This window comes from Alligator sinensis, unplaced genomic scaffold (genome assembly GCF_000455745.1).
Source record: "Alligator sinensis unplaced genomic scaffold, ASM45574v1 scaffold250_1, whole genome shotgun sequence".
Taxonomy (NCBI): Eukaryota; Metazoa; Chordata; order Crocodylia; family Alligatoridae; genus Alligator; species Alligator sinensis.
The window spans coordinates 4,006,034-4,022,278 of NW_005841888.1; the positions used below are offsets into that span (position 1 = coordinate 4,006,034).

The 16,245-nt window shown below is 39.5% G+C and overlaps 1 protein-coding gene across 2 annotated transcripts in view; it reads right to left on the minus strand.

The window, feature by feature from the left end:
* NEDD4 (neural precursor cell expressed, developmentally down-regulated 4, E3 ubiquitin protein ligase) overlaps positions 1-16,245 on the minus strand; it is a 106,487-nt gene that overhangs the window by 28,451 nt on the left and 61,791 nt on the right. For both annotated transcript variants that reach the window (XM_025197067.1, XM_025197068.1), the window contains 7 exons: positions 13,148-13,209; positions 10,405-10,507; positions 9,163-9,332; positions 6,727-6,844; positions 6,441-6,608; positions 5,839-5,904; positions 5,158-5,277 (listed from right to left, as the gene is read on the minus strand). In XM_025197067.1, coding sequence (XP_025052852.1) covers positions 5,158-5,277; positions 5,839-5,904; positions 6,441-6,608; positions 6,727-6,844; positions 9,163-9,332; positions 10,405-10,507; positions 13,148-13,194 — 792 coding nt within the window. In that variant the 5' untranslated portion in view covers positions 13,195-13,209. The remainder of the gene's footprint in view (positions 1-5,157; positions 5,278-5,838; positions 5,905-6,440; positions 6,609-6,726; positions 6,845-9,162; positions 9,333-10,404; positions 10,508-13,147; positions 13,210-16,245) is intronic.

The following is a 16,245-nucleotide window of genomic DNA, read 5'->3' on the forward strand; positions in this document are numbered from 1 at the left end:
GGGGGGGGGGGGGGGGGGAAGAGGAGGATCGGGCCCCTCACTGCTTTTCTGCCCCCTCCCCCGCTTTGATGGGGCCTGCCCACTTCATGGCGGGAGGTCCCAGTGCTTCATTCTAGCTCTGACTTGCCTGCATATCCATTTGAAATGCCTCAGGATATATAATAACAACACGCTTATTCTGTCTGTCTGGAGCACTCTGATTGGTTGTTTCAGTAAGCATGGTGATTGGCTGCTAAGACAACCAATCAAAGCACTCCAAACAGACAGAATAAGCCTATTATTATTATAGATTAAATAGGATTTGAAGGGAGACCATTTGATTTAGTCATCTACTTGGATATATTACAAATAAGCTCTTGCTAACTACTAGTATCTTTCTTGGCTACGAAGACCACTGTTGAACAAAGTACAAAGACAGGCTGTTAGATGGTGATAATGGGAGGAGTATAAAAGGCAATAAAAGTGATTCTATAAGCATGTCAAGAGGAAGAGGAAGACCAAGACCAAATAAACTATCAAACTAGGGTACTCTTATGACTAGGCTGAAGTCAATCCAGAAGCATTAGCTATCCTCTTTGAGAATTCATGGGAGGTCAGGTGAGGTCCGGGGTGATTGGTAAAAGGGCAAAGATAATGCCCATCCTTAAGAAGGGGAAGGAGGAGGATCTAAAGAAGCACAGACCAGACAACTTGACATGTATACCTGGAAAGATGATGGAGTAGGTCCTCAAGAAATCTATTAAAAAGCACCTAGAGGAGAACAGGTGATCAGGAAGAGCCCGCATGAATTCACCAAAAGCAAGTCATGCCTTACCAACCTGACTTTCTTCGATAAGGTGATAGGCACTGTGAATGGGGGATGGAGAGCAGTGGACGTAATATACCTTGACTTTAGCAGGACTTTTGACACCATCTGTCATGATATTTTCAATAAGCCAAGGCAATACAGATCCATAAGTGGTTGGATCATCATGCTCAGTGAGTAGTCATCAGTGACTTGATGTCTGCTTGGGAAGAGGTGTCAACTAGGTTCTTCCAGGGGTCTGTCCTGGGTCCAGTATTTTTTAATATCTTCATTAGTGATTTGGATGATGGGATCGAGTGCACCTTTAGCCAGTCTGTGGATGATACCAAGTTGGGTGCAGTTGCTCCCACTGAGGAGGGCAAGGCTAGGACCCACAATGACTTGGACAGACTAGAGAAATGGTCCACAGTCTATGATCAACAGTCTAAGAGAGATTGAGTAGATTAGAATCAACAAGGATAAATGCAAAGTCCTTTCCTCAGGATGGAAAAATTGCACAAATTCAGACTGAGGAATGATTATCTAGGTGGCAGAGAAGAACCTGGGGGTTACAGTAGACCATAAGCTGCAGATAAGCCAATAGTGCACTCTTATTGCAAAAGGCCAATACTATGCCAGATTATATTAACAAGCATGTCTCTTGTAAATCAAGATAAATCATTCTTCTGTTCTATTCAACAATGGTTCTGTTCTAATCACACTGGAGCAGTGCATCTAGTTTTGGGTCCCATTCTTCAAGAAAGATGTAGACAGCTTGGAAACAGTCCAGTGCAGAGCAACTAAAATGCTTAGGAGCCTGGAAAGTATGACTTATGAGAAAAGGCTGGAAGAGCTATGTTTATTTAGTCTGGAGAAAAGAACACTAAAGGGGGATTTGATAACAGTCTTCAAACACCTGAAGAGCGATTATAGAGAAGATGGGGATGGACTTTTTTCTGCGTTCACAGGAAACAGGCTAGGAACAAGACTCAAGCTGCAGCACAGGAAATTTAGGTCAGATATTAGGAGAAACTTTCAGACTACCACAGTGGTCAAGCATTGGAACAGGCTACTTAGAGAAGCTGTGGTATTTCCATCCCTACAAATTTTCAAGAGCATGTTGCACAGACACTTGGCCAGGATGGTTCAGTTAGGGATGCTCCTGCCTTGAGAACAGAGCCAGACCAGAGTACTTTGTGAGGTTCCTTTCACCCCTTCTTCCCTACAAGCCTAATGTAATGCAAAAATAAACAATGATACTAAACAAAGAATACTTAATTTTCAAATAATCAAATATTTCTCTCGCTTTTGCTAAGCATGTGACTGTGCTCCTAAATGCCTGGGTCACAGTCCACTTGACAACTACAAGAACACTTTTCTTCAGTTATACTAAGTGTTTCAATAGTACTTTTCTGGGCCATTGGGTACTTCAGAAGTACTCAAAATCTAAACACAAGTGATAGTTCCATTAACCATTTTCTACTTAATTGTTGGAGGTACCCTAAGATATTCACTCTATTGCCCTTGTAACATTATGCAGATTGAGACACTCTCCCTATTAGTAAGGAGAGAAAGCTGTTGAAAAGCCTGTAGCACAACATGTTTTTTCTGTTAAAGTGCCTGTAAATTTGATTAGTGGTGACTTTAAAAAAAAACAAGACAAGTGGCGTAGCATATTGAATTACTCAGTCCCAGTATCAGTAAAATTGATTAGTCGCTACTGCTTATGGTCTTGAGTTTTCACTAGTTTAAAGATCCTACAAAAATTAAGTAAGCTCCAGTATATGGCTTACTTGGTCCATTACATTTCTTCAGTTGCTTAATACAGGAAGTCTCTGCACTAAAAAGCATAATAAATATGGACATTTAAATAACTTCTGCGGTACAGTTAAATTATATTAATATTTGTCACAAAACTTCATTTTTGATGTAGGTCAAGTCAGTGAAGAAGCCACATGCTGCTAGTTGTTTGTTACTATGAATTCTTTGTCGACAGCTTATAGCTAGTTTCACAAAGGTATTTAGGTAGCTAAATTCTCACAGACCTGGCTCCCAACCTTTATTTATATATTGAGAGAGAGAGAGAGAGAGAGAACAAGCTTTTGTGAACTCAAGTATCAGATGGTGACATTCATTTGAAAGGTGCATATCTACTCTGCCTTCCAACCTCTTTCTAGGCTATTGACTGAGTTGGTATCTCTCAAAATAAAGGTTGGGAGCCAGGTCTGTGAGACTATGAATATATATAAATATATATAACTGAGAGAGAGAGAGAGAGAGAGAGAGAGAGAGAGAACAAGCTTTTTGAACCCAAGTTCACTTCATCAGATGGTGACATTCAATTGAAACTCATGTTTTCAAAGACTCAGGATCAGAGAAATGTAATTTTCCCTCCAAAATGAAACTGAAAAAACACAAAGAGATTGACGTCATATATCTTCATTTAAAAAAAACCTTTCATCTGGTGTCCCATGATCATCTCATGGAAAAATTGGCCAACTGCAGCCTTGGCTACATCACAGTCCAACGGTTGGGAAATTGGCTTCGAGGTCGGACCCAGAGACTGGTAGTCGACGGAAATAAATCATCATGGTGTGCTGTGACCAGTGGGGTCCCCTAAGGCTCCATCCTTGGGCTTATATGGTTTAACATCTTTATTAATGATGTGGACATTGGTATCAAAAGCAGACTGGCCAAGTCTGGCAGTGACACCAAACTTTGGGGTAAAGCGTCCACACCCGAGGACAGGATGGTGATTCAGGCCGACTTAGACAAGCTCAGAAGATGGGTGGACAAAAAACCTGATGCTGTTCAATACTGAAAAATGCAAGGTACTCCTCCTTGAGGAAAAAACCCTCAGCATACTTATAGGCTTAGCAGTGCTACGCTTGCTAGCACCATGGCTGAAAGAGACTTGTGGGTCATGATGGACCACAAGATGAATGAGCCACCAATGCGATGTTGCAGCAGGTAAAGAGAGCAAAACTATGGCTTGCATCCATAGATACTTCTCAAGCAAATCCCAGGATGTCATCCTCCCACTGTACTCGGCCTTGGTGAGGCCACAGCTGGAGTACTGCATCCAATTCTGGGCTCCACAAATTAAAAGGATGTGAAGAAGCTTGAGAGAGTCCAGAGGAGAGCCACATGCATGATCAGAGGGCAGGAGAACAGGCCTTATGATGACAGAGAGAGCCATGGGACTGCTCAGCCTGGAAAAGCGCAGGCTCAGGGGGGACCTGGTGGCTGCCTATAAGTATATAAGGGGTATACATCAGGATCTGGGGGAATGCCTGTTCACCAGAGCGCCCCAAGGGATGACAAGGTCAAACAGTCACGAACTCCTCCAAGACTGTTTCAGGCTGGACATAAAGAAGAACTTCTTTACTGTCCGAGCCACCAAGGCCTGGAACATACTGCCACCAGATGTGGTACAAGCACCTACTCTGGACTCCTTTAAGAGACATTTGGACGTTTATCTTGCTGGGATCCTTTGACCTCAGCTGACTTCCTGCCCCTGGGGCAGGGGTCTGGACTCAATGATCATCTGAAGTCCTTTCCAGCCCTAATGTCTATGAAACAAAAACAAATTATGATTAATCCTCTACTACAGCAGTCAGCAACATTTTCTGGTCATGTGCCAGAATGGTCCAACTTGTCTGCGGCAGGCTGGTGCCAGGACCTAGCCAGTCATTAATGCCAGCTTCTCTCAGCTATAGGGCGGCACAGTCAAAGCTCCTTGCAGCCAGTTGCGCAGCAGAGTAGAAGTGCTCTGCTCCTCAATAGTGCTGAAGCCTCAGCTCTGTGGGCTGAATCCAATGGATTCACAAGGGCCACAGGTTGCTAAACCCTATTGTACTATACTTCAGATATTCTGAAAACATTAAACCGACAGGAGAAAAACTGCCAGTCAGTCACTTGGAACATCTCAATTTATACAACCACTTCTCTCAAAAAAAAAACTTAAAAAACATGCAAAAATTTTACCTTACCCAGTAATAACATAGAAAAGTGATTTATTGTGAAAACTACCAACCCTACTTGCAATATTCCTGACACTCAATCATACTCCACTGGTGCAAAGCAGTGTTGATTTGATATATACCACTGATATGCTAAAACAGTGCACCAACCACATGCTTGTATAACACTACACATGTGCCAAGATGCTATATTTCTCAGCTGAGTCCAGAGAGGACATGGCATGTCTCTGTGTGGTGCTGCCATGTGCCATATAGACATGCCCATATTTCTTTTCCAGCCTTGACATATTTTAGATATCCAGTTCCACCAAACTGGTAAAGGTTATTTGATTGGGAGCAACTATTCTTTATCTTCTCACACTAGCTTATGTGACAGGATTTAAAAAGTACCTGCACAACAGGCTTTATCCAGGTAGTAGTTCTGGAATTGTGATCTATGTAATATGAACGTCCTTTTTCATCTTGTCTTTCTTCCCAACCTGGAGGCAATCCAGATGAAGTAGGCAATAACTAAGGATTAACAAGAGAAATGTTACCATACAAAGAGTTTTTCTTAAGGCTCCCTCCATCATATTTCACCAAACCAGAACTTAGTGAAAGTTTCAAGCTTAGAGTAGAGGATAAAACAGACTAAAGATATTTGAATCTGCACTGAACCATATGAAAAAAACAACAGAAAGGAAAATCAAGTATTCAAAATGCTGGTTTGGGTTTGGCTGTTTCAGACTACACCTTATGGAGTTGCAATTTAAGAAATATAGCACTGTTTTTCTAATATTAAAACAAGATGCTTTTTAAATAGTGTTTCACATTTACCTAGTAAAGTTTTTCCCTCCTGCAGGCTACAAGTATACATTAAAGCAAAAGTGCAAACTTGGAAGATGGAGGGTTTATGATAGAGCTCCAATCCTGCTAAAATTCCAAAGTTATAATTTTGTCAGGATAGCTGCCAGAATCAGAAGGCCAAATCTCACTTAAATTTCAATACTTTATCCAGGATAAGTTCCATAGCAAGTGAGTTTTCAAAGTTCTGTACTGTACAAAACTTGTGTTTTTTGGAATATAACCTACCACAGGAAGTGCAGGCTGTTCCTCAACCCTGTATGTCTGCAGACTACTTCTTCTGTTGGAATGATTCTGGAAGTAATGAAAAAGAACTTTATGATTTACTACTTCCTCAATGCTATCAAACAACACATCATACTTACCATAAATGCTTAGTTGAAATACTTAGCTTTCCTGATTTGCCTAATTTTATTTAAAATTACAGTTTGAAAAGAAAAATATATTAGATGAGACATTAAGAATGGAGTTTATTGCTACTCCTGCTTAGAACCCAAGTAAAAAAAAACCCCAAAACTTGCCTTGCAGAAGTAAAATGGGGAAAAATAAAACATTTGTGTTTGTAACACTGGTCTACTATATTCAAATTATTTTTAGGCCTCTGAAAATTGAAATGAAAAGTTACAGTGCTTGTTGGTATGAATAATGATAGCTTCAATAAAAAGCAAAAAAAAAATATGAAAGCTTATGTTTATTACTTAATGCAACAAGTCTGTCTATGAGGGCATCACTTAATATTGCAAGAATCTGAGTTAAAATTAGTTTCCCAGGAAAATAAAGAGAAGATTTACTCTTTGTTAAACTTACTAGAAAAATATCCACTAACTTACAGTGTAAAAAGCTGGTTGGCCACTGGCTGAACTCCCGGAGGTAGTAAGTCTGGTATTCAATTCTTCTGCAAGCTGAGTCTGTACATCAGAATTACACTGTGACAGAGGCATTTGTAGACTCTGATTGCTATACATAGTTGCCTCATCTTCAGTTATGATTTCCCAGCTCTTAAAAAAAAAGTTAACTTTTAAAAACAGTCCCAAGTTACTAATATTAATTTCAAGCTATTTGATTATGGACAAAAGCTGTTACAGGTATTTCAAGGTAACTAGATGCTGTTCTTACCTCAGGAGAATCCCTGTTGTCTAGATTTTCAGAATCTTCTGATATTTGATGCCGATGAGTAAATGCATGCTGTGCTTCCAACTGAAAGCTCCCATGATCTGCATCAGCCGTACTGTCCCTGTACAAAAATGAGGAGAGTACAATAGAAATATCTGTATCTTTACAGAATAAATGCAGGATGACCCTGATAAGGCGATCCAATAATTAAATTCTATTAGTTATAATTTTCCAGGTATAGAATCCAATTCTTCGAGGCTGGCCTTGAAATGTCTCCCACCCACTGCTACAACAAGGAAAAAAAAATATCTGGGGGGGGGATCAGGCAGCTCCCTTGCCCTCTTCCCTCAACTTGTTTCTCCTGCAGCCCCTTCCCTGCTTCCTTCAGACCCTAGACTTGGTTCATCCAAAATTGAGTTTACTGAAACTGATACAAGTTTTTAGTACAGGCAATCCATAAACACACTTTTAATCAACACTTCTGTACCTGTTTGTATATAGTGCAAACTATACATGACATTAGTCCAAAGCCAAAAGGTTAATGATTTATCATATAGTTGATTGCTCCCCAGCAGAGACAACAATTTCAAGCTATGGTGATCCCACAGTTCATCAGTGCTCAGTATGTGTGTGTATTCCACATACTTCCAAAAGAATCCATGTGCTAATTAGCGCCACCCCCCACCATGACCAGGGATCTGGGTTATCAGTTTCCCGTGGAAAAACTGCAGATTTTCCCCCTTGACCAAGAAAAATGCAGATTTTTCATTTCAACAGAGAAACATGTGGATTTTCCCCTTTTGCAAAGTTCCAGCCTGCGAGGAGCTGGGGGAGAGGGAAGAGGGTGGATAGGCAGGGGGCGCTATGTGCACATGCGCTTACACAAGCAACATGGCAATCAGGCAGCCTAGAGAGCAGCTCCAGCAGGTAAGTCTGGCTGGGGTGGGGATTGAGGCCCCCATATGAAGGGAGGGACAGAGGGAGTGAGTTGGGCAGGGCTGAGGATGGGGATACTCCCCAGCCTGGGCAGTGTGTGGGGCCTGGGGCCCAGAATGCACAGGTGCAGGGCCCTGGCAGGGGGTGGGATGGAACTGCAAGTGGTTCATCTGGGTGTGGGAGGGAGGATGGGGAATCCCTGTCACTGCACGCACTCCTGGGACCCCTCCCGGGGGGCAGTGGGGCACATGCCCCCAAGATATATGCATGGGGTGGATGCGAGCTGCCTGCTGTGGGCTTGGGCTCTTTGCCATGCTGTCCTTCCCCTGGGGCCTCTGCAGCCCAGCAGGCAAGACTCAGCATGGCCAGGCAGAGCGGAGTGGGGAAGCTCCTTGCTGCTGCAAAGCCCACACCATCCTGGTAAAGCCCTGGCTGTGGGTGAGGAGTAAAGGGCACCAGCAAGGCTGGGGGTGGGGAATGAGGGGTTTGGACCTGCACCCTGGTGAGCAAAAGGGGCAGTGGAGCTCTGATTTTCCCTGATAAAAAACCTGAAATCAAATACCAAAATATATAGGTACTTAGAATTTATTTTATTATAGTGACGGAAGCCTACCAGTGCCTCAAAATTCCTTTAAAATTGTAAATATCAATATCAATATTTTATATCAATAAAACAGCGCGTTCAATTGATACCTCTATATATAGTAACCTCATTTTAATTGTGGATGTGGGGGTTTAAAAATCAGATAATATGCATTTTTATCAGATAATTTGCAATTTTAAAACAGAGAAAACCAGGATCCCTGCTTGCGACTGGAACCAGGTGTTCCAGTCACAAGTCCTGGGATCTTCCAAAAATTTATATGCAGATGAGGTGCAGGGCTATCTGGTCTAGTTCCATCTTTTGGAGGGTGGGGCCACACTAATCATATGCAATAGGCTAAGAGAGGAGGCAACAGAGGAATTCTGGATAAGCTGTTTGGGGCCCCATCTGGTAATATTTGCCAGACGTTTAAGGCTGGTAAAAAAACAAGACTCATTGGAAATAGGAAAGAAAGGTGCAGCTCAGCTATGGTAATGAAGAGGAAATAAAAATGTATTTAGTGTGGTGGCTCACCATGCCATCAAAAACACTAGGTGCTGAGGGGAATTAAGTGCAACAAGCAAAGTAAAACAGGCATCACTATATATTTTATTCATATGGTTTACAATAAGCAGGGTGTTACTTCTGATAGGAAAGAAGTCCTAGAGATTCCATTCATCTTCTCTTACAAAATGGCGACTTACATGAACATCCACACTATGCTATGAAATGGAAAAAGTACTGAGTTGAACTGTCAAAGTGACCATTATGCATGGATCTGATGTGGAGAGTTTAGATTTGAGACCTCCATTTCCTATTCCTGAGCTATTAATTCCCATGACTTCTATTATTCTACAGGGACAGAAGTGAATTGCCAGTCCAAAGTAGATATGCTTTAAAATTCAAACCAGAAGACATACTGAGCAGTTGGTCTCTTCCATTGTGTCCTTCTGAATTCATGGTTGACATAATATGTCCTGCCAAGTATATCTTGCCTTTCTTCCCAGCCTGGAGGTAGAGGAGGAATTTCTTGTTGCTGGTGTTGCAGCTGACAAGCAGCATCTGGTTGGTCCAATATAATCCAGCCAGGCTAAAAGGCAAAATTAATTATCTTAAAGTTAATAAACTCAGTAAGTGTTAAAGGAGAAATCTCAGTTCATTAAGCCACCATCCTGTTATTCAATACTTATTAACTTCCAAAGGACTTGTGGGAAAACAATGCCTTATTATAGCTCATGTACCTTTTAAAAATGGTATAAAAAAAAATCAGAACAGGTACTGGTTTAACTACTACAAGACACCAATCAACTTATCAATTAGCTGTAAAAATGTTAGCTGAGATGTTACAACAGTAGGACTGGGCTATACTCTTGTATATCACCTTCCTATTCAGCACATTTTCCATGGGGAAGTCCTAGACAACTTTGTGGTGTTTTCTGCTATCAGCAGGTAGATACCAAGGGCCTCCAACTTCTAGCATGCCACAAGAAGTTATGAAGGAAGGTGAAACTTACATTTTTAAATAAATGTATTTTTCTGCTGCATTTATGGGTTTTATAACAGAAAGTCACTGGAGAGGTGGTACTAATGAAACAGCTGTGAAAGGTATTGAAGAAAAAACCTATAAATCATAAATTTCATGCATTTACTAATAATTATAAACTAAACTTGCAATGATCAAAGACATGACTTTGACTGGAAAAAGATAAAATTGTGAAAAGAAGATAATATAAATATAACTAGTGGGATTTAACAATATTATATGAAAAGACAGAATTACTAAAAACTATTATTCCCATACATTTTGAAGGTAACACAAGCTAGATGTTAGCAACTGCTTTTATTTTAGGAAGTTTGCTGCCTGAGATTTTACTACTGCAATCTTTTTTTTTTCCCCTCCCAAAGAAAAAAAAACAAGAAAGAAAAAGAAAAAAAAGCTGACTTATACAGTCACAAGGGGAAAGCTCACATCTCAATTAAAAATGAGACAATATAATTTTAGGCCTCGTTTGAGCAATGACAAGCTAAATAATCACCAAATATCTAGAGAGTCATTTGAAGGGTAGTAATCTGAATACACATCATCATGTTATGTTGCCTACTTTTACTATTTTGAAACAAGTCATATCATATGCTTTAACACCAAATAAATGTTTTCTCACCTCTAATTCCTCTGCCTGTTCTGTATTTTCTTCTTCAGATCCATTATTTTTAGGTAAGTAAGTCATTTTTAATCTAAGATGACCTTTAACTTTTGATTTGTGACTGCAGAAGAGGAAAAAGGTCGTTATTTAGTAATACGATACAAGGTCAAGTCACAAGCCATTTTGTCACACTTGTGAAAGGAACTCAATGTTTTTGTCAGACTAGCTGCACTGTGTACAAGCATGCAATTTGTTTTCCATCTGAAATATCTGTACAATTTATTATTAGCTGTCTGAACAACTGGTAACTGAAGTCTACTATTTGAATAAACAATCTCCTTGATTTCTTCAAGATAAAGCAAAAGTCTACAGAGTAATCTCAAAATGTTATGACAAAAATTGCCCAAAATTTCTAAATATTTAATTTAAAATGTTGCTGTTCTATCATTAAAATTTCTAATGTGTGATTTAAAAAAAAAAAAAGGTGATGACATTTACTAAGCCACATGAAAAGACATCTCATCATTTGGCTCTAATATTTCTATAGCATACAATGCATAACTGATCACAAGGTAAGTGGCTTAACTGTGGTCATTAACAACAGTTTACTGTAAATAATTCTGAAAATAATATTATAAAAAAGAAAACCAATCAAATCTGAAGAACTAGTTTTCCATAAAACTTTAGATACAGGTAAGCCTCAATTACCTTAACATTTGCCTTCACGTATTTAGATGTATGCCATCATATTTCTAATTTTTTTACTATCAATTTTGTTGGGTTTTTTTTCCTTTTAAAAGAGAACCAGCTAACACTCTCTGTATGCTCACCTTACTCCCTTTTTTCATGCTGACAGCAAGAATCAATCCAAAAATGAGAGTTAAACATTATGATGCATTTGGTATATCGATGCAAAGATTACAGTCCAAAGAGAAACAAAATAAGTCTATTTCCAAAATTATATCTACTGACTGTCAACATATATTTACATCAATATATAAAAAATATCATAAAGTTAAACTCTCATTTTCTGAGATTCTTGATGTTAAACTAAAGGAAGTAGACATTTGATACTCAGAAAAAAAATGATGTCTGGTAACAAACATATTGATGCAGGTTCTATTTTGGACCTAGAACAATTTGTTTTCACTTAAAAAATGAAAACAATGTATGTGCATGTCAGCTTACTTTCTGTAACAATTTTTAAAATGACTCATCCTCATTTTAGCTATTTTTGGGGTGAAACCAAAATAAATCATGTTCAGAATTAGTCTGGTACATCTATAAAATTCATGAACACATTTGTTCACAAAAGACAGCTACATAATATTTGTTATAAAAAATAAAGTTTTATATTAGTTACTATGAAAGTTAATACACTATACAGAGGAAAAAACTTTGACTTGGACTTTGAGCATTGCTTTCCACTGCACAATACTACCAACTCCAGCAATTACAATGGGTAGATCTTTGCATAACAGAAATAATGCTTGAAAGCGATTATACAAATGCAGCAAGCCCGGCATTTTCTTTGGTTTATAATACCAGAAAAGCAGAATAATAAAAAGACTACCAAAAATTCTCTCACTACGTCTTAGTAAACTTATTTTCATAAAATGCTTTTATGATCTTTCTTATGATTAGGACGAGGCAGGCAAAATACAGGCTATAGGCCAGATCCTGCCTGCCAACAGATTCAGTTAGGCCAACAGGTGGAGGATGAGCACCAACTAACTGCATGTGGCTTGTGGGCAGCTGTTATCTCCAGCTGCCACATGGTGCCAAGCAGCACTGATACCACCCAGCAGCATCAGGCATCAGCTGTGGACCTGGGTAGGGCTTCTGCCACAGCAGGTGGATGGCAGCTTCAGCTGTGGACACCAACAGCAGGTTCCACATGGGGGCTCCAGAACCTGCTGGCTTTTTTCTGTGAATTCAGCCTCAAGTCTCCCAGAGCACCCCCCTACTAGAACCAGGAGACTAGAAACAGATACAGATTCCTGCTCTCCAGCATGAATTACAGCCAGGCACACACAAGAGCACTCACTCACTGGGGAGTGGAGGGGTGGGAAGAGAAGAGCACTGTGGGATGCCAGAGGACTGAGCAATACCCTATTGCACTTCATAGAACATAAACACGTAACAGGATGACAGGAAGCAAAGCACTTCAAAATGAAGCACTTCCAAAACAATAGTTGTTTTCCAGGGTTATTTCTGGAGTGCTGCATAGGGTGTGAATGACTGTTCATATGGTCTTTGAAGTGCTTCAGATGTTACATCTGTCCATGGCCTGTACCACTTGTTTCAGTGGCAGGGAGCTACAGATTCACTCCTCACTTCCTGGCTTCACTGAGTGTTTCTGCAAGTTTAAGCACCTTCAAGTTCAAGATTATATTATCTTTATCAAAAAATCACATAAAACCTATTTGTATATTAACCACAAAAAGGGACACAGACATCTCTCTAGGAGAGAAAAGGATATGACTTGCAGTTGAAACAGGGTAACACATGACTGATTACTGTGTGTAGAAAGTGAATAACCGAGGTTATAATCTTAGCTTTATGAACTTTTTCCCAGTTTGCATTTTCAGATATTAAAATAAGTGCTGACACCTGTACTGATATCTTAATAAACTGTGTTTTTAGCAGTATTAGAATATACATAAAACTTGTTGTGACACAGGCACAAAAAGAAGCCTTTATTGCAAATTATAGTTTAGTCAGGAAAATTAGTAAATATCAAATAGGTTAAAATGCTGACCTTCTTGGATGAAGAACAAAATCCTTAAATGTATATGGTCTCTCCATACTTGGATTTTCTGTCTGGAATGAAACAATGAAGGTTTTAGCTTTCCAAGACAAATCTGCAATATCAAATATTTATGCTTTGAAAAGATATTTAAGATTTTAAACTATTTTAAAAGGGCAAACAATCTTCATGTAATGAGATTTTAGTACATTAGATTAATAAAATACTCATGGGATTATTAATAGTAAATCTAGACTCCAAATTATAGAAAAAAATACTTAACTTTATTCCCTATAGTATTCTTTTTAATGCACAGCCTGAAACTGAGAAGCAGTTTCTTTATTTTTGATGATTCTATGCTTGAAACAAATATTATCACACTCCTCCTTCCACTCAATATTTTCACATAAATGTAGGTCAGATTTAATAAACTGCTTTCTACTTCTGATATCACAAAATCTCAGGAAAGCAAACAGTTACGTGCTCCTATTGAATATATATGAAGTGAATTTGACCCTTCTCTCCCTTCCAAACCAAACAAAAAGCATAGGACTACTTGGAAACTAAACTATTGGGAATACAAGTAGGTTCAGATACAGGGAGAACCTGTTAAAAGATGTCACTCCAATTATACAGGAAGGATCATCCAAAAAGCACTAAGATAACATGTTTACCTTTACTATTTAAAAAATCAAATTAAATTACAGCCAACAATGGTTCTGTAATCTTTATAACATTTGAGTTTTATAATACCGCATACTAAGGAAAGTGTATTAGCCTTAATTGAGTTTGGCTGGTAGGCTCTTCAAAGCATCTATAAAGCTTTATTTAAAGACTACATTTTAACCATTCAACGTGTCAGATGAATTGGGAAAAAATGAATTCTTACTCTATACGTATAGGTCCCTCACACAACATTTTATGTCTAATTGTCCTTCCTCTAAAGTAAGAACTGAAGAAATCCTTTAAAAAAATCATGTTTTGAAAAAGCTATGCCTGTTATGGATCCAAAGTTTCTCAGCTTCTTATTATATGTACCATGAATACTCGAACTGTATGTACCAAATTGCAGATTCAAAAATTGCAGGAAAAAAGTGTTAAATTAGTGCTATTTGCAAATTGTTAAACTACTATTAAAAGAAACTGATTTGATATTAATATATTATACTGTAGACCCTGAACAGCACAAAATTTAATTTGCACAAATAGCTTCTGTCATGTGAACTGGGAGGAAATTTAAATTAAATTATTTTCACATTATAGTGTATTTCAGTTTGTACAGCAGGTATACATTTCTTGTTCATAAATACTCAATGTCTGTTGTACATGAACGGGTTTTGAATATCCAAAATCTTTCAAAGTAGTTATTACACAGTAAAGCCATTAAAAAAAAAAAAAGATTCCTTGTTTAAGAAACTGCTTCCCACATTTTTAAATTTGTAGTTTATTTACAAGGGGTATTTTTACTTTTAAGTAGGAAAAGTTACCAAGGATCACAGGTGGAAAATCTCTTAGTATTTTATAATCTGTCTCAAAATCCTAAGATTTTACCATGACCATATCTATGATTTTAGATAACAAGATAATAATTTTGCAGCATGAGATTTAAATGGTGTAAAATATTTTTCTGAAATATAGATAGATTCACACTGCATTTTTTCTTTCAGAACTGCAAGCTTATGCTTTGGATGTCTGTAAATCTGAACTTGGAGTTTGTTTCATTTTCCTTAAAATTGTAAAATTTTCCATTGTAAAATCTCAATGGTCTAAAGAGGGGATGGTAGGTCTTGGGCAGCCTCTACTCCTCCATACTCTTGCCTAGGTGTACGCATTGAAGGTCTTGGTGACAGGGTCACTGGACTCTACACGCAGATTCATCAGGCAATTGATTAGACCTCTTACAGGTACACCGAGAGGATCAATGATTGCCTACTATTACACAATCAATTAAACTTTCATAAGTAAGCATATTTGAGGCATTTAATTTCAACAAGCAATAGGAGGTTAAGTGACAAACTACATGTAAAATGATCAGCTTAATTTCATGTGCACTTATAGGCATATTTTTCTAAATTAGTCAAGCTCTATCACAAACAATGGTAAACCATCATCATCATAAGGTAACTGTAACAGATGGCTCTTTTCTGTTACGTGTAAAAACACTTTACAGGTTTTTAAAAAAAAACAGAGCAAAACGTCATGCTTTTACACAGACTATACAGCTGAATAAAGCAAGAAGTTGCAACTATTTACTGCCTAGGGCTTTTGTAGTGCAGAGTTTTCTGAAGCATGTAGGAAAAATAGCTAGGCCAGGGGTGGACAAAATATGGTTTGTGGGCCAGTTTTGCCCTGCTAAGTGATTCTATCTGAAGGGCCATCCCTGGGGGGCGGGTGCAAATTGGGGCAACTATCCTGGGCCCTGTTCTTGGGGGGGGCCCCCACAGCCAGTGCTGCATAGGCCCCGCCACGGCTGCCATGCGCTGCTGCTGCAGACTCCGGTCAGTTACCACCCCTGCCACCAGCTCTGTCTATCTGACCCGCGGTGGGCTGCTTGGCCCTGCCCAGGCCAGGTGCGGAGGGCAGCCCAAGCCATGGTGCATGCAGTCAGTCTCAAAACCCTCAGGTGTTCCCTGGCGTGGATTGCAACCCACCTTATCCCCATATACAGCTCTCAGGCATGCTGGGAGCTGTACTCTGTGAGGCCAGAAGTGCCAGAAGAAGTGGGTGGGCAGGCAGGGTATTTTCACAGAGACTAGCGTGGGACACCATGAATAAGGTATGCTTAGTTGGGCAGATGGGATGGGGCTGCAGGCAAGTAGGGAGCAAGACAGGTGGGCAGGACTGGGACCGGGATTGTGGGGTGGTGACAGTGTGGGGTCTGGGCAAAACTGTGATCTGGTCCCTGCATATCCCTGACAGCCCTCCCTCAACCCCCACCAGACTGTGTAAACAGCCGTGATGGGGGCCAAGGCCAGGTCTGATCCCTCCCACCCCCCACAACAGCCCTCAACAGCTCACCAAAACTCCTTAAGTGGCCCTCCAGCCCAAATAATTACTCACTGCTGAGCTAGGCTATTTGCTTCTCAGACCAAGGCCTTGCTGAACAGTAC